General features: G+C 42.7%; 1 protein-coding gene across 3 annotated transcripts in view; it reads right to left on the reverse strand.

The window, feature by feature from the left end:
• Positions 1-6,225, reverse strand: part of Atp2c1 (ATPase, Ca++ transporting, type 2C, member 1) — a 137,133-nt gene extending 130,908 nt beyond the window's left edge. For 2 of the 3 annotated variants that reach the window (XM_013505734.1, XM_013505732.1), the window contains exon 1: positions 5,896-6,225. In XM_013505734.1, the coding sequence (XP_013361188.1) occupies positions 5,896-6,003 (108 nt within the window). In that variant the 5' untranslated portion in view covers positions 6,004-6,225. The remainder of the gene's footprint in view (positions 1-5,895) is intronic. The other variant, XM_005406844.2, reaches the window with a different exon arrangement.
• Between the last annotated feature and the right edge of the window lie 13,271 nt (positions 6,226-19,496).

Genomic DNA, 19,496 nt, shown 5'->3' on the forward strand with positions numbered 1-19,496 from the left:
AAATATTAAGGTTGAGCTTTATAATATCACAGCAATTTAACTGTCAGTGTTACTTATATATAAATTCCTCCACAGGAGTAGTGTACAAATCTCTGCCCTCTACCTTAAATTTTATAAAAATAAACTTTTACTCTCACTCCTGAAGGATTAGAGGTTTTCCCACCTAAACACAAGGATACAAGATACTTTTAGTTTCTCTCGGATGTCATTTGAACAAACTGTCAATAACATTCCATGCCTTTTTTTTCTTGCAGTGTTAGAGATATAACCCAGGGTCTTGTGCATGTTAGGCAAATATTCTACCACAGAACTACAGCCCCCAACCCTCATGACATCTTTAAAATGTTTTTTAAAATGGACAATGTTGATATACTCTTGAGCCATAACCAACTCACCTGAAGGAGCTAAAACACTTTAACATTTCTTAAAGCAAGCCATTATGAACGAACCTACATTAGCAGCTCATTTCAAACCTCAACATAGTTTTTCTTTTGGGGGGGATGGGGTGATAATGTCCTTATGTTTTATAGTGTTATTCAGATCAAGGACAAGAACCCAAATGAGGAGCTGAGTTTCTAAAGTTCAAAATAACTTCAAATATTTAATACCCTAAGGTCAGCATCCTCTAACAAACAAAGCAGGAAATAAAAATCCAGTGATCCTGTGTGAATTAGAAACATTTTAAGTCATTGACGAGAAACCTTAGAACAGCCTTCAAAACAAAATATGATTCTAGGGGCTGAGGATTTAGCTCAGCAGCACAGTGCCTGCCTGGCAAGCACGAGGTCGTGAGTTCAATTCCCGGTACCAGAAAAAGAAAAAACACCACAAAATGTGATTTTAACCCACAGTGAAAATGTAGTTGCAGTGCATGTATGTCTCCTGGTTCCCAAGACCGCTCTGCTCATTTTAAGCGAATCACTGTTAAACAGGCAAGCTTGTCAGGTCCACTCTTAAATGATATTTCTTATGCAGAACAAAGTCTTTCGATTCCAGAAAGTAAGGCAGTGTTGCCACTAATCATCTCAAAGGCTGTCTGTTAAAGTAGCCAGCTCGTGTCTTCTGGTTCTTTGTCTGCTCTCCTGGCACAGGGCCATGCAGAAGGAGAGCTGCGGATGGGGAGGCTGCTGGAGGGCCAAGAGAAAGTGCAAGTGAAAGGACAAAGCTCCTAAGTAGGGTCCCTGCTGCCTGTCTTTCACCAGAGGAGCTTACTTGTTGACCCTCAGGCATCAGCAGCCATCGGAACCCCCCACCCCCACCTCTGTGGAGTCTGTTTCTCTTTCCTTGCTAGTCATGTGGCTCTGCTTGGGGCCTCACAACACATACTGGAAAGAGCGTGGAACTAGAAGCCAAAGCCTAAACCCTGCTCCAATACCAAAGAGCTGTGAGAAATGGGCCCATTGCTTAATCTGTGACTCAGGTTCCACAGCTCTAAAATAAATTTCTCTAGATCCCAGCAGCCTCTGCTTATTAAGGATAATAACCCGGTTTAACATTTCTTGCCCTGCATGACAGCATCTTAGCATCCTAAAACTCCCTGACTCCACAGTGTCTCTAATAATTACAAAGTCTCCTTCATTCGTTCAGTTACCTAAGCGAGTCACCTGTGTGTCAGATTTATGCTTGGCACTGGCACTAAATTAACAAATAAAAACAAAACACTCATGTTACCTATATTGGAATGAAAGAAGACTATCATTTACAGAAGGAAATTCTGAATACTATAAGGGACATGGACTGTAAAGTAACAGGAGTAAAAGTGGGACAGAGATTAGAAGGCAGCTCCCGTAGAGAAGATGGAGAATGCAAGAATTGTTTTAGAAGTAGAACTGACCAGTATTACTGAAGGACTGGGAGGTGAGTGAGAGGGAGGCGTTTCTGCCAGAGCGTTCATACTGATTGATAAGAGCAGCCTGGGGAGGAGCAGGTCTGGAGGTGGGGCTTGTAAATTCTCTTCAGGCATTCAGACAGAGGTGTCAAACAGGCAATTGGATATGTAAAGCTGCAATATGTAAGATGTAAACACCTGAGAGCTGTCAGCAAGTATATAGTGGTTAAAATCTTGAGCGTGGAAGAGCTCACCAAGAGAAATAGAACAGACTGTCCCATATGAGCTCGCAAACTCCTTGAACGGTTTAGTTCTGACACCCCAAAATAATATTTACACCAAGAGTGCTGATCCCTCAGAGCGGTACTTCCTGGGTCTTACAGGGTCTTCATAAGGCCCACTGGCTCTCCACAGGCCTCACTAGGCTGAAGCCAGGGCAGGACCTGCTCAGAAGCGGAGCAGACTCTCCCTTCCTGCTCAGTGCTGTGCTTGGTCACTTGAGGCACAAAGCAGGCTGCTGGGTCTGCAGTACTCAGGACACTGACTGCAAGTTTCATCCATTCCCCACAGGCTGGATGGCAGCATCTTAGCCAGGGTCTGGCTGTTACCCTAAGATCAGAATGAAATACTGCAAGCATATACCATTGTGCATGTATTGAGTGGACCCGTCCAAACTCATCTGAGACCCCATGGGGGTTAAGGCGACATCACCACAACCACTGCCACCACCATGCTGCCTAATTCTGGTAGAAAATTCCCCCAACCTTCAGCCTCTTCCTCTAATCAGTGGCCTCAATCTTCTACCTTTTTAGTGAGTTGGCTTCGTGAAATGCTTGCTCCTAGAGAGTCTAGGAATGCAAAGATTGAGACACTTGTTCTCAGCTTGATAAATCATCTATAAGCCTGTTGATTGTTGCACACCACCAACAACAGCTGTAAAAGCTAACACAGAAACCAAACCTTGCATCAAACTTTTGTGTATGTATAACACTCAGTGCAAGTGGATGAGCACTGAGACTCTGCAAGGAAGCATCTGTGGACAAGGTGGGGCTATTAACCACCACCATGACTGGACCATGACTTGGGGAACTTCCAGGGCTAGTCAAGAGGTGTGTGCCAGGGACAATCCAGTAGGTACCCACTGCCTATGCTGTGGGTTCCTCTTACACCAGCCTTGCCAGGCTCTCAGATGTGCCTGAAGGAAAAGAAGAAAATACCAGCCAGTCATACATGCAAACACATATCTGTGGACATGTATGCAAATAATGGACACATAGAATGGAGTCAGGGGCCTTATTCAAATCAAACAAAATGTCTTAGAAAAGGAAGGGCTGTGCTTCACTACTCCAAGCAGAGCTAGAGGTCTTTTCACTGAGCCCATGGAACCTGAGCCTTGAAGGAGGTGAAAGCCACCTCCAAGTGAACAAAACTCAAGTAAAGGAGAGGTTTAGACGAGTGGGAGGAGTGCAAATGCCTAGAGGTGGAAAAGCAGGCGTCATGTCTGAAATGGTATTCTCCAGGAATGTGGAACACGGCACAGTTGGTATCTAATGGTGTAGAATGGGGTAGGAAATTTAGGATGACATTTGGACATTATATTCAATAACACGTTGCTTGGTGTTGAGAAAGTTGCCTTTAATTTTCTTCCATCCTCACTCAGGGGAGTCAGCCACTGTGGGGCCTCTACATGCTTTTCTTGTGGGCTTTGTGGGGTCCTGTGATCAACCGTAGGGCTCCATGCATGCTAAGCACATACTCTAGTGCTGACCTGTACTCTTAACCCTGAAAACATCTTTCCTAAAAGCCAATCTTACTTAAAAGATAATCTTCCTTCTACACAAATAATCAGGCTCTAGGCTTTAAATTTTAAGGGTAATAGTATCTAGCTTGAATTTAATACTATTTTGCTTTTATTTATTCCATTAATGTCAAATGACAATGGTTCTTCATTTACAGTAGTGATATGAAATTTTCTGTTCTAAATAGATTAATATTGAACTATTTAAGTATAAATATAGAAGAATATTAAGGAGGTAATCATATAGAATCTTATGGTCAGAATTACAACAAATGACAGTAGCTAGGTATGGCAGCCTACATGAATAATCCCAGTACTCTGGGAGGCTAAGGCAGGATGATTGCAATTTTGAGCCCAGACTGGGCAACTTAGCAAGATCTTGTCTTAAGATAAAAAAGAAATAAAATGGGCTGAACATGTAGCTCAGTGAGTTCAATCTCCAGTAACACGCACACGCGCGCGTGCACGCACACACACATACACACACACAGACACTCACACATGGAAGGTCAGCAGTTTGTTGTATTACTAAGATTTCACTAGATTGTTAGGAATCCAGCATGGTAAAATGAAAAACATTTAAAGCCACAGGTAGGAGTGCCTGTCTTCCTTTAGTGCTTGTACCTGGGTAGCCTCAGGTATGCTTCACATTCACCTGGTTATTTATGGTACTGGAATTGAACCCCTGGCCTCCCTCATCTGTGTAATAAGGATCCCTTGGACAGGAATGTAAGGACTACAGAGACAAATACAGAGGTCAAAAAATTGCAGACATTATTACTCTTCTTCATAACTTTCCAACAAGCTCTCCTGGGTTTGTCAGACCGATTCTGACCTGATTTCTCCAATTCTATGAGACATTGGGTCTGCAGAGCTATAATTGGCTTTAGAAGAGAATACAATGTGCTATTTGTCTTTATTTCTTCATTAATTTAAGTGGGAAGTGAAGGACTCAGCATAATACTTGCTACTGGCTCTCCCAAAAGAACTTTACATAAACTGTGTGGACCACTACCCAGTCCAAGTCAGGGGTGTCCACATTCTAATGGTCTTCTGAGTGCACTTTGAAACATTTTTTAAATAAACTTTTTAAAAAGATATAGAGACGACAGCCACTAGAAACATGTAATACTGAGAAAAGTGGAGAAAAAAAATCACTTAATCCACGTTCCACATTTTCTACCAGCCTTCTTCCCTCTTGAGATAGCCTGAGCACATTGCCACTGTGGCAAAAAACAAGGGCACCCCATGGCTCTCCAGCCTTCCACCTCAAACTCAGTGCAGGCTGAGATGTGCAAACCAGTTTCTTTGAAGTGAGCCACCAGATGCAAACAGATCAGATGTGGTCAAAAGTGGCTTTTTGATTTGGTTTTTTTTGTTTGTTTGTTTGTTTGTTTTTTTGTTTTTCTCCGGTACCAGGAACCGAACTCACGACCTTGCGCATGCCAGGCAGGCGCTTTTGCCGCTGAGCTAAATCCCCAGCCCCAAAAGTGGCTTTTTGAAATGCCTTTTTTCATAAAGAGTTTTTTTCTTTTGGTACTGGGAATTGAACTCAGGACCTTGCGCTTACCAGGCAGGCACTTAGGCCGCTGAGCTCTATCCCCAGCCCTTATAAATTGTAATGGATGGAATGATACCAATTTCAAGCAGTATAGTGATTTTTAATGAGAAATTATAGGACATTTAAAAAATTTTTAAGACTATATACCCACATGCTAATAGAGGCTCCCATTAGAAATTATAACTTTTGATTGGCATAAAAGACTGAAAACTGCTCTGTCCCCTACCCTTCACACTAGTTACATTTGCATGATTTTTACAGCTCATTGATGATCTGCCTAAGGTGATTAACATGACTTTTGTTTTGCAAATCCTGTTGATATTAACATACCCACAAATGCATATAGGAAGACGAGTGTACTTCTAGGACCTGGTACTTCAAGAGATTTTAAATTTATATTTGAGGCACTGGAAAATTATCACAGAACCAAAAATTTAACTCTGACAGTTTAGTTACTGAATAGAAAGCCAAGCATGTGGTTTACAGACCTTGAGCCTAATCTGGGGCCCCAAATATTCCGAGTTCAAATAAATCCTCACAAGCCCGCCTGCCCTTCTGACTGCCAAGTCTGAACAGCCATTAGGCAGGATCTGACCTGTGCCTACAAACACATGTAAACCAACAGAAACTAAATTACTAATCTATGTAAAAGCCACACCCAGGAAGAAGAACCCGATAATTTTAAAGTTAATATAAACAGAACGATACCTGATCTTCAGCTCTTTGGTTTCTCAGCGTCGATAAATATTTCCTAATTGCATGAAGAGGATATTTTTGGAAATAAGAGAATCTAGATGGAGGCAAGAGATTATCCATCCTGAGAAAAGCAAGAGGGTCCTGATCTGCCCCTTCCTGTCAGCAACCATATGAAATCTAGAAACTTTGCAGTTCCTCAGATCCCGAAAGGTTTGTTTGTAGCTTGTTCACTTCCCTGCAAGCAAAGCAGATGTTTTTCTCCTTGTGGCTGACTCTTTTGGGTAAAATTCCTGGAAGAACAGCTGAGTGCGAACTCTGTCTAGAATTGTCCAGAAACGCAATGCTCAAAAACACTAGGAGCCAGGAGGAATTTAGGGGCTGGCCCGGAGAAGGCAGATCGCCTAGTGGTGGGGATGTGACTGTCCTATTTCTAGCAGCAGTGTTCTGTTGCAGCTGTGATAATATTAGCTAGCTGGTGACTTTCCATACCACAGACTCTCATGAGGTTTTATTGCAGTTCTGACAATTTCTCTAGTTTTTTAAGGAGGGCATGGCATGTGGTTTTTCCTGTTTCCTTCTAGATTTCTTATCACCGTGTGTACACACTGACAACACTCAACTGCATCTCAGCTCTGAAGTGTTGATTCATTCAGCCTTGAGAAGCTTTGTTTTCAGGGATCTCTAAAACCAAATTAGCAAATCAGCTCACACTTCATGGTTATCAAGGGGTTCAGCAGCAGCACTGAGAACTCTGGGTTTGCAGTGTGATACATTATGCAACATGCCCAGGAACCAGATACTTTACATTAATTGAACAATAGCTGCAAACAGATTCTGTTCTGAGTGGCTTCTTTCCTTGAATCCTTATCGCAAATCCACAGGCGGAATTCAGAAACATTACATTTCCTCAGACTTTATTCTGAGTATAAGGGAGAAAAAAAGGTTATATATTTACTTTCGAATGATTCTAAAAGGGTTTACGTTTTTAAAAGAAGAAAGAACATGACAAGAAGTCTGTGGTCTTAAGGGACATGAAACATACTTCTGAAAGTTTCTTGATATTCTCTAGAGGATATATGGCTTCTAAGCTACGTTCTCAGCTCAAATAGACTTCATTCCCTTATGACCCCTACGACTTTATAGTAGGTGGCTCATTTGATGCAAGTGTTTGGCTGCTTCTGGGAGGGCCTATCCTGCACAGACGAGGCTGACACCGACACAAAGTCTGCGGCCCGGAGATTTGCTTTCAGCTGCAAAGAGAGAGCTGCTCTTTCCTCCCTCAGAGAGAGCGGTGGTTCCAATGGAGGAGGGGGTGGGGAGAGCTGGGGACACTGTGCCCAAGCCTGAGTTGTCCCCAGGACAGCCACCCTAGCACTCCCAGGTGAGCCCCTGCCTACAGGGAACATACCTGACGGCCTGATGCGGGCTGTGCAGCAAGCAGTGCGGCCATCTGTCAGGCTGGCACCAGGCCCACAGGCAAGGTGATCCTTCAGACTCAGCAGGGCCAGCCTGGCAATTACAAGAATGATTTACATCCTGCTGCTGGGGCTGGCTCCCCGGAGGAGGCTCTGCCAGGCTCACTGCTGCCTGGTTACAGAGGCCCTGCACGTCCTCCCCTGTGTGCAGGGACCTCTGACGCTGAGGAAGGCAACAGAGAAGCCATGTATTGGTGACCTCCCGAGTGCTGCAGTCTCCCTCCCTGCCCTGCCTGTTCACGGTCCAGAAAAACAAGCAGCTTGGGAGCCCAGACATCCTGGGCCAAGGCAAGGCCCTGGAAAGAGGAGTGCACGACGAGTGGTAGAGGTAGGCGAAGGTGTCACTGATGTTCCCGTAAGACACACAGCTGTCTTTTGCTTCTCCTTTTAGAACATCTAAACCTCCAGGGATGCCTCTTTATTGTGGGCAGAAACCAGAAGCCTGCTGGACCCCCACAGCATGGCTGCTGATCAAAGCCTTTTCCTAACAACACAAAGCAGACTTCATTCAGGACAGTTGTTTCATGATCACCTTTTCCTGGGCTAAGGAGAGTAATGTAAAGAGATGAGGAGGGAGAATTTAAAAAATCAAAAATTCTGTTCTAGTAACTGAGCATACTAAAGAAAGGGGTGAAACAAATGTAACTAAAATGCCTTGGGTATCTAACGAAAATGCCTGGGTATTCAACTGATAAGAAAGATAAACCATATCTAGTATTAATTGGCTGTTTGGCCAGGGCCATTGTGTTAAATATTTTCTGTTGTCTCATGGAACCCTACAGTACCCCATGGGGAAACTAAGGCTCAGAGAAGGTAAACAAATTTGCTAAGATCACAGAGTTACAAAAGCAGCAGGGAAGCGTTTCTGACCAGCCAGGCCTGGCTCCGGAGTCTCCGCTGCCAATCAGTATGCTGCACAGGTTCTTACCTGCACCCGGAAATAAATTTCCGAAGGCCCTGCATGTCTTCACCCCAGGAAGGAAACACACGGAGTTGCCTCACTGAAGAGATACACAAATGTAGGCTGCCAGGAATTTATGGACTGAGGTTACAAGATTAGAGACCAAGTGTGTCTTCATGAAAAAAGTCATACAACTTCCATTTCCTGTGCAGTTAACATTCATTACATAGATCTTAAAGATTCCTGTATGCAATGTTTTTAGTGATGTTAAAAAGAGATTGTATTTATAGATAGAAATATTCTGCTACCCAGAATTTGTCAGCTATAGCAATCAGCCATTTCTGCTTGACATAGGTTGCGATGGTCCATTCTACCCTATATGTATATAATATAAATGTAAATGTGGGATTTCAGATGTCCTGTTTCTTAGAGTCATAAGCTGTGTTTACAGTGTAGACACGTTTGCCATCATGACCTGGCCAAGTATTTCACTGCTACTGTGACTCAGTTGCCTTGGGAAAGGCAGCTGACTAGAGTCCTTGTGACTATACCACACATCCACAAGGACCCAGATGGCTCAGTGTAAGTGCTCCAGGTAATAAGAGCTGTACTCTGCCTCCTGCAAAGTAGCACAGCAGAGTAGAAGCAATTACCTAGTATTCTGTACAACTCGCCCCACACCCTTTCTTCTATAGAAAAATATCCCACAGGAACTGTGAGCCCAGGAAAGTTATGCATAAGGCTGCAATCCCACTGTGAAGGAACAATCATGATTTCTCTCCAGTTTCTAAGAATTAACCAGCTTTTTTACAACTGGTTTAAAAAGTGAGGAATCCCAGTTCCTTCACCTGAAAAGCAACATAAAGAGACAAAACCAGAGCCGGGAAACACAGCTGCAAGGGGAAGAAGACAGAAACTGTACAGCTTTCTCCTTTCTAGTGTTGCAGATAGAAACATATGTTTGTGACACTACCTAGCACTGAGCACTGCACACAGTAAGTGCCACATTAGTGCACATCAATGCATACTCACTAAAGGAGAAAGGCAAAGAGAGAAGAATGGGACCCTTGTGTTAAATTTGGCTTGAGAAACAGGACAGAAAACAGAAAATGTGTCCTCAGAATAGCTTTTGAGCTGCCAAAGTACACTAGGACAAAAACTAAAACCCCACTGATCTATTTCCAATCAATGCTGAGAATTTCCATCAGGACAATGACTCCGTTCTCTGGGTATTAATCCAGCCCAGATACAGAACGAAGGGCAGGGAGGCAGGCAGGCAGGATGATGGAGAAGCTGCCTGCCTGGGAAACAGAAAGCATTTTTCATTATAAATTCCACTGAGAACACTATCTCATCCATGAGATCTGCACATATTGGCCGGGTCTCTTGCTCTCCCAAGCGGAGTGTTAAATGAAATCAGGAGAGAATGCAATGGGAGGCGTTTGACACTGCTCATCAGGACAAGTTTATGCACACCAGATTCTACCTTACCGCATGATTAAAGCGCTTCTGCTACTTCACAGGACACTTTCCTGGGGCTCCCACCACCTACAGAATAATTATCCTGCATCTGCATATGGTGCATTTTTACTTTCCTAAAGTCCATATTCAAAAATCCTTGTATGTTCCCATTTCCGCCACAAGGCAGCCACCCTGATGTTTCTAATTGTTCTCTAAGCTATGCAAATTTTTATTCCTTCTGCTTCCCAGTTACCAGTGCTAATTTCCCAAATTTAATAACTCTGTACCCACAAGATCCTTGTCTTCCACTTAAGAAAAAAGACATTTTCTGCATAGCTTTAGACTAACCCAAACATGTATCAGAACTGCCTGATTTCTTGCTAACGCACAGATTGCTGGGCCCCGTCCACAGGGTTTCTAGTTCAGTCTTCTAGGGAAAGGAGTGAGGTTTTGCATTTGTGGCAACTTGTTTTGATGGTGCTGATGCTGCTGGTCTGGAAACTCCACTCTGAGAACCACTGGCTTGGGAGCTGTCAGGTCGGGACGTGGCTGTAAAAGGAATTCTCAGGTGGAGCTTGAATGATAGATGCCCTGATTGCTGGACCTTTTGGTGGGTTGCCATTGGATGCATGTTTTAAAATTCACTCTTTCCAATGAAGATGGTTTCTCCCACTAAAAAAGCTTGTGTTTTTCTTGCCACCACTATTCTGTGAAGAAGGCTCCTGCAGTTATCAAGCTCCACCTGGGCCTCCCACCAAGCTATGTCTTCTCAGCAATATCTCTGTTTGATATCACACTGCTCTCTTGCTCAGTTCTTCTTGTCAAGTTGTGGTGACACTATCAGTTCTGACGCTCAGCTCAGAGAGATCAATCCTCTCTCAGCACAGGGCCAGAAACCACAGCCAGCTTCTCTCAGCACCTTCCCTGTCCTCCTCTGCCACAACCTGCTTGTCCATTTCCAGCTGGAGAAGGAACACTTCCAAACCTAGAACAGAGGGCTTCCTTGGCACCATGATTCCTCACAGTCACAGCCTTTGCCAACCCACTCCCGATCTAGCCTGCCTGCTCACCTCTGTCCTCAGTGTGCCTGGTTTGGGGTGATAATCTAAATTCAGGATTTCACTGCAAAGTATTCCTTATTAGAAAAATTTAAAGTCCCCAGCAAGCTTGCTGGTTCTGGGAGACTTGCTGGTGGACCTTTGGAGCTGTGTTGCCTCCTTCTCAGCACGTTCTCCGCTGAAGTCATGCTTTGCTCTTTCTGGGGCCTACAGCCAACTGTGAACAAGAGGTATAGGCCTTTCCCTTTAAGGAAAATGGCTGGACCCCAGGACAATTTTCAAACTGGTGGGCGTGCCAGCCAGTGAAGTATAACTGTACTAAAATGAAAAACATGCTTTTTGAAGTAAGAAAAGTACATTTTTCCTTAAGCAGCATAGCTTTGCTATCTAAGATAGAGTGAGGGGGTGGGTGGGGCAAGTAGTGGGTGCCTCTATCACCAGGTGGTTTGAAAATAAGGATATAATTAAAAGCACTTGTGTGCTGGGGGAGGCCTGTCTCAGTAGGCAAGGGTCCTTGTGGTTTGGGAAGTAATTCCCTTCCTCCTTCCCCATTCTCTAGCTTCATGGTTTGGGGAGACTAAATGGCTGGAGAGCATGGTGCCTCCGATGATCCTCAGTCACTTGCTCTGAGTTCTGGTGGAAAGACCAAGGCCTGATGTGTTCATCTGTGACTCACTCCCTTCTTGCCCTACCACCTACCACCCTCCATAGGTGGGGATGTGCAAGTCTAAAACAGGTGGCAAAGAAAAAAAAAAGATAATGTGCATGCCATTTGGGGTAAATTACCTCGTGTAGAAGTTTATAAAAAAAGTTTATGAAGTCATATGCCTTACCAAAGCAAGAAAGAAAAAGAAAAAAGTAAAAAAAAAAAAAAAAAAATCAAAAAAATTTTCACATTCCTCTGCACTTTTATCTATGATTTTTTTAAATACAAATGGCAGTTGCTCTACACTTGTGAAATTTGTCTTCCTTCAGCTGGATCACTAAGGAGCATGATTATTGCTGCATCCCAGACTGTGCATAGGTACAATAATGTGAGCAGTAGTTGCCAGAATGCAAATTTTTTAATTGCTAAAATCTTGAATAGTAAATTAGAAATATATGGTATTATTTATTTTTGCCTATAAAGGGGGAATTAATTCCACCAAAAGATTCTCACTTAAAGCATTCCTCAAAGCCATTCTACTCCTGTGGCCCAGGGTTCCTGGATACATCAGCATCCTCTGGTCCTAGAAGCTTGTTAGAAATACAGAATGTCAGGCCCCACCCAGGATCTACTGAATCCGAATCTGCATTTCAATAAGAGCCTCGGAGGATTCACAGGTGCAGGAGAATTTGAGACCTGCTCCGTGCCAATGAATTCAGGACTCCTCTTGCTCCTACCACATGACTTTCCCTTACCACTTGTCAGCTCTACAGAGGGCCCATTGCACTTGTCTGCAGCACCTTGGCTGAGACTTCCTCACTCACCTGCCCTCAAAGCAGTGTCAGTGTTTTGTCTCTTGTTACATCAGTGCCTCCCAAGTGCTCAAGAGACTTGTTAAATGAACAGACAATTAATTATGTATGTTGTGTAGAATGAGGTATGAGCTGCTTTGAGTTTCCTAAGGTCTTGTTAGTCTCTGAATCCAGACTGGTTATATTAGGGCAAACTTTGCTGGCTTTTGTCTTCATCTGTCCACGTAGTCAGCCTGCTGTAGCAAACTGCTGCCTCGGTATGTCTGGCAGCTTGGTGATGTGTCTCTTAAATAGTTGCAAGCAAATGCTGGGCAGCTACCAGTTGGTGTCCACTATTCCTTTCTCTGTCCCTTCTCTGGTGCCCAACCCTGACCATCTGCTACTGCTGCTGTCCTCAGGGATGGCTCTCTTTCCTACAGTGAGGCCTGAGATTCTTGAAGTCCAAAGCATCTTCCAGGCTCATGCCTGGTATGAGTCATAGCCATCATTGCAAGTGGTTCCATAGAAATGGAAGTAGAAACATGCATCCCGCACACCTGCCTCAGTGTGGTGGCTTTGTTTTTTTTGGCAGCCTCCACTGGAAGATAAACTTTGCCTTCCAACTGCGCAGGAAGGAAAGTGACTGTTCTTATTTGGAAGCACAGACTCTGTGCATCATGAGGATAAACTTTGGTGAAGACACAATTCAGCCTGTAACAACTTGGCTCTATTTGCAGATGCTCTGCGTTGTGGCTTATGTTTACATGTCCCCCTCAAGCTTCATGCAGTCATAGCTGGGGCTGTTTCAGAGGTGGCTGAATCTCGAGTATTGCAATGCTAGGATTAATGGTGGGTAGTTACTAAATCAGTATACTGACTGGTTTGGCACCACCCTGATCCCAGTAGCCTGGATCCTGGGGGGTAGAAAGGCTTGTCTTGTCCCTTGCTTGCTTTGCTACCTTCTGCCCACCATGAGCTGTTTCTCCTCTTTGATGTTTGTCCACTGTGCCACCCTGTCTTGAAGCCAGATGACTATGGACTGGAACCTCTACAAACTGTGAGCCAAATAACTCTTTCCTTCCTCTCCTTTGGGCAGCAGGTATTTTGTCTCAGCAATGAGAAAAGTAACTAAGACCCTCTGTTTATCCACTCTTGTGTTATCACCGCAGGTACAAACTTGTTGAGTACCTAGAAGACAATCTATTATTTAACTTCCCTTATATCTTAGGTGTTACATCGTATGTTAGTCATCTTTCTGTTCCTGTGACAAAACACCTGAGAATAATGACTGAAAGAGGAAAGATTTACTTTGACACAATTTCAGAGGTTTCAGTCCATGGTCAGCTGGCTTTATTGGGTTTAGACTTGTGGTGAGCAGAACAATCCTGGCAGAAGGACAGCTGCTCAGTTCATGGCTGCCAAGAAGCAGAGTGAGTGAGAGCTAAGCACTGATGGGCTTTTTCCTTCCTCCACTCTTGTTCCATCCAGGACCCCTTCCTATTGGATGGTGCCGCCAACTTTCAGGGTGGGTCTCCCTGTTGGATTAACTGTCTCGCACGCCTATCATCCCTGGAACCACTCTCCCAGATGCATGCTTTATTAATTTCCTAGGCATTTCTCAATCCATTCAGGTTGACAATCAAGATTAACCATCATACATCTTTTGTAAAAATTATTCCAATTTCTTCTCTGTCCTACTAGAAACAAATACCTCCCAGTGTATTTTATTTGAAACTCTATTATAACATTGTTCATTTTATAAAGGGATGTGTCAATTTTAACTTTAGACTGGATTGTAAGCTCCTAGGGTTCAAATAATTGTAGTTTAGCTTGAACAATCTTGAAACTATCCCATAACATAGGAATAAAGCTCAGAGAAGACAAGTTATTTGCCAGAGAATGAGTTGCTAGTGAGGGATTCACTTATTTCAACCCAGTCCTCTTGACTCCAAATCCAGAATTTTAACCATAACATAGCACTGCCTCCATAGAATGTTGTATTGTCTTTTCTCTCCAAGCTGTGTGCCTGGCATGCAGCAGGTACTGAACATATGTGCTCATAAGGCTAAAAAGCACACCAGCCAATTTTTATGACATCATCCTTTCTATTTAGATGCTCTTGTCACTGGAGCACTATTTTGGGTCTGGATTACTATAGCTGGAGTAACAGATGTGTGATCGAACTCTTCCTCATCCTCATGATGCACAGAGTCTGTGCTTCCAAATAAGAACAGTCACTTTCCTTCCTGCACAGTCCTGATTTTGTAACAATCCAAGCCCAGCTCCTTCAGTGCCATTTATGTGATGCTGCTGTTTCTCAGCACGTCAAATCAATACCATGAAAAGTTTGTATTTCCAGAAGGAATGGCTATTATCAAGAAATCAACCAAGAACAAATGCTGGCAGCAATGTAGGGGGAAAGGAACCCTTCTCCACTATTGGTAGATTTTAGACTTGTACAACCAGTTGAAAATCAGTGTGGAGACTCCTCAAAAAACTAAAACTGGAGGTTCCATTTGACCCAGCTATTCCCCTTCTTGGTATCCTCTCGAAAGAATTAAAGTCATCACACCACAGCAATACACGCACACCCATATTTGTAGCGGCACAGTGTGTAATAGCTAAATCTTGGAAACAACCCAAATGCCCACCAACCAATGAATGGATAAAGAAGATATGAGTTATTTTTTATATACAGTGCAGTACTACTCTGTCATAAAGAAAGATAAGTTTGAGACATTTCTAGGTAAATGAATGCACCTTGAGACCATACTCAAGTGAAATAAACTGGACACACAGATTTAAATAATGCATTGTTTCTCTGATGTGAGAAACCAAAAGTGTAAATAAGGACCAAAGTGTATAATAGATGCTGGAAAATGTTTAAATGGGGAGGGGAACAAGGAGGGGGAGGAAAACACAGGGAAAGAAAGAGAATAGAAGGAAAAATGGAAACAAAGCATTTGCAAATAAAGAGGGGAAGAGAGTTTGAAGAGAGGAGGGGGGAATGGGAAAAAAGAAGCAAGATACCTCATGCATGGGTATAAATTCCTGATGATGCATGTTATCATTATGTATATCTAAAATACACCAATAAAATTTTAAAAATGAAAAACGTTTTTATTTAAAGATGTAAATAAAAATTTGTGAAGGATTAATTGGCATATAAGTAGTCAATAAATGTTAACTCTCATGGTTACTAGTGAATGAGTTTATGGGCTGGTGTTCCTGTGGACACTCTACTGTACCCATTGGATATGATTTGGTGGGTCACACTGACTTAGACTGAAAACATAGGAGGTAATTAGACTATTTTACTGGTGATGGCAGCCTGTCATTGGGCTCATGTCAGTAGGGCTAGAATAACACCTGTCTATACCTAAATTGCTTTGTCTTTCCTACATGTGAGGAATCCACATATTTATAAAATCTTAAATTATAATATTATCTGCTCAGGATTTAAATTTCCTAGATGAAAGATCCCTGTATTATTTAATGGTATAATGTATTTCATTAAAATGAATAAAATCATTACTTTCTATCTTCAATATTAAAATATAAATCTCATCCTAATTTGTTTTCTTTAATTTTTGAGTTATTTCCTTGTGCAATTTCAAACAATATCTTTCTTCTTTAATATTAGTTTTTAGACACTCACATGTAGCTCCATCTCCCCAGAAGCCTTTGTTTATCACTATAAAATTTTTATTGCTACAGAATTCCTTTTAGTGCTTTATGACTTCTCTTGCTCCAAGGCTCTGTCTAGATCTGATGTCCTATGATTCTGAGCTGCTTCACGATGAAAGCAATGTTTTAGACTCGGAGCTTGTCAAGCTCAAAAAGAATATAAGGTTGAAGAGGCGGGTAGAGCAAAAAAGTGCTGTTATTGTCACTGTTGTACAGAATTGGAAAAGTAGCTCAAAATGACAGCATGGGTTGAATCCCTTTTATTTATGTAACTGTAAATTCACAAACAAGTCTGATTTTCAAGAACATGTCAAGGTTCTCTGTTTGAAGGATTTTTCCCCTATGTCTTTTTATGACTTTCTTCCAGGCATATCTTATGTAAAAACTGACCACCCACGACCACCACCACCACCAGCAGATGCCCAACTTTCAACCTCCATCTGCATTATTTCTTACACTTTCATCCTTATTAGAGCTGGTTTCCTTTGTTTTGCAAAGAGGCAGCTTTGTGACAGGTGCCCACACTTGGCAGCTAACACTGCCAGAGCTACTGAATTTCCTCAGTCTGTGCCTGGGTTTCTTGCTATTGGTGGAGACAGATGCAATGCAGAGACTAGCATTTGAAATTCAGTATGTGTCAGATTGGCTAGAACATCTGAAGAAGGAAGAATTTCATTTTGCTAATTTTAAACATGCAAGAACTAAAGAACACATTTGTCTTAGTCTACTTTCTGTTGCTATAACAGCACCTGAGACTGAGTAATTTTTAAACTCATGGTTCTGGAGTCAGGGAAGTCCATGTAACTGGTGCCAGCATCTGCTTGGCTTCTTCTGAGGGATGTGCTGCTTCAACTCAAGGGGGAAAGTGAAAGGGCAAGAAGGCACATGCATGATGGAAGCAAAACACGAGGGGAACTTGCTTAGAACAACCTGCTGCTGCAGTGACCACTCCAGTCCTGATCACGAGGGCAGCACAACTCTCTAAATGGCTTGGTCACCTCTCAGCACTGCCACAGCAGCAATCGAATATTAACAAGAATTTCAGAGAGGCCGAAACGTATTCAAACCACAGCGACATTTTAAAAGAACTTTACAAAAAAACCAGCTTTCCATGAATGTCCAAGCTTAGGGTCCCTCCTCTGCTGTATCCTCAAATGCGCAGAGTTTATCTTGTTCCCAGGAGAGAAGCATTACTTATGGCAGAAGTCATGCTTTACCATTCCTTTGGAAAGTGTAACTAGCTCCACATGACTAGGAAGCAAGATTTAAACAGCTGTTCCTTGGAACCGCAACACCTGATCAGAGCAAGAAGAGAGCAATAAGGTATCTGCTCATGCTCCTCCCAAGGAGATGCACCAGTGATAAAGTTACCGGCTCTCAACTCAAGTTCCTCGTTCTATACTCAGTGATGCTGGCACCTGAAGATCGTTTTTCTCTTTTGTCAGCTGTTTCCCACTAGGCTTTGCCCATAGAAAGCAACTGCAAATTTGAGGAAAAAAGGAGGGACTTGCTTTTTTTGTTTCACTTTTGCTTCCCATTCTTGAAGGTCACTTCAGCAACGCTTCTTCACCCTGACACCTACACTGCAGCCACACTTTATTTGTGGAGTGGAGGTTGAGTGTGCTGGGTATTCACCACTCCAAAAGTGAGCGTCTTGCTACCTACCACAGGTATGAACGTGGCATCTCTCAGAGGTCTAGGTCCCATCCTCCAGGACCCTCCTCTGAGTCTAGAGATGAGGGTACCATCTGGCTGGCGCTCTTCTCTTCAAAGGCTGGGCCCTAGGTTCTTTTCCCACACTGCACTTGGTTATGTTTCTTGGGCCCAGACTTCTTGCATTTACATGTATGGAACTGAAATTCACGTGTGTTTGTTTGATAGTAAGGGTCAAGATGCTATAAGAAGGCTAGAGGAGTTGGGAACATTCTGCTTATCTAATGGCTCCCAAACATGTATCTGTGTGCTAGACATCTTTCCCGAGATTAAATGGAGTACCCATACGTATCTTGATTTAGTCACCATCTCATTGCCAGGACAAAATACCCAACACCCACAGCTTAAAGAAGGAGAGTCTTATTTGGCTCACAGTTTTCAGGGGTTCAGTCCAAAGTCAGCTTGCTCCAAAGCAGAAACAGCATGGTGGAAGAATATGACAAAAACAAGCTGATCAATCCATGGTAGCTAAAAAGCAGAGAGAGAAGGGAGGAGTTTGGGACAAAAATACATGTTTTCAGGCAGTGCCTCCCAGTGACCCACTTCTAACTAGGCTCACATCCTAACAGCATAGACAGCCACTGAACTCATCTGTGGATGAACCCACTGGTGAGCACAGGGTCGCCATGATCCTGCAAATCACCCTGCAAAGACATTAGGCTTTGGGAAACTCTTTAGATCTAAACCAAGACATTCCTCCAGACTCAGCATATACAAAATTAAATCATCAGTTTTTCCTTTAGATCAGTAAAATTTGATAAGTCTACCTGTTCTCAGTGCTATGTTTTACTCTCACATCCAGTCTCCCGGTCAACTCGATTCTTAAGTGTCTGCTATAGTCCACAGTTACTTCACCGCCACCAAACTCACAGGGCGCAGTAAAATCCTCTGGTTTCTTTGCTTCCCAGTTCTTTCTCTTCCAATCTAATCTTTCTAGATTTCATATCTTTTTAAAGATCTAAACAGATGATAACTGATTTCCAGGACCCAGATCTGGCTAGACACTCTGAAAGACTCTCCCACCACTCTAAATCTTGGAGGATGTCTTTTCTGTTCATCACTGGTTTTGAACGATGTGATTATGTCCCAAACCAATGCAGTTATGTCTTTTACTTTGTGTTTCCTCTCCTTGTTATTCCCTGAAGTTGGCTGCCTCATGTTTTCTAATTTTTTGGTGTTGAAGACTAAACCCAGGCCCTTGTGTTTGCTAGGCAAGTGCTCTACCACTAGGTAAATCCTCAACCTCTGTTTATCAAACTTGAATCTGTGGGTTTCTAGTTTAATCAAGTATGAATACATTGGGCCACTATTTACTCAAGCGTTTCTTCTGTCCCCCTCCTTTGGCTTGAGGTGATTCCACAGCTCAGTGACCTTTGTACTTTTCCCCCATATTCCATTTTGTATATCATCTATTCTTGTTTCTTTACCTCACTAACCTTTTATCATCATCTGCCATAGGCCTATCCAGTGTAATTTTATCTCAGTCATCTCATTTTATCTCCAGAAGTCATATTTGGATCTCATATTATGCTCTTAATGTCTCTATTTAATGTTTTGAATTTATGGGATGCCGTATGATAGCTGTTTTGATGTTATCTTCTAACCTCTGTGTTACCTGGATTAAACCAATGGACTGATTTCTCTCCTTATTGTAGGTCATATTTTCCTGCTTCTCTGCATGCCTGGTAATTTTTGTTTGGATGGCAGACGTTGTAAGTTGTACCTTGGTATGTGCTGAACATTTTTGCATTCATATATATTCAAATGTATACAATTTGGTGCTGGGGTGTAGGGTCCCACATATACTAAGCACAAACTCTACCACTGATCTATAACCCCTAAAAATATTCTTAAGTCTCACCGTGGGATATTAAATTATTT

The sequence above is a fragment of the Chinchilla lanigera genome, unplaced genomic scaffold (assembly GCF_000276665.1).
Source record: "Chinchilla lanigera isolate Chin_1 unplaced genomic scaffold, ChiLan1.0 scaffold00100, whole genome shotgun sequence".
Classification (NCBI taxonomy): domain Eukaryota; kingdom Metazoa; phylum Chordata; class Mammalia; order Rodentia; family Chinchillidae; genus Chinchilla; species Chinchilla lanigera.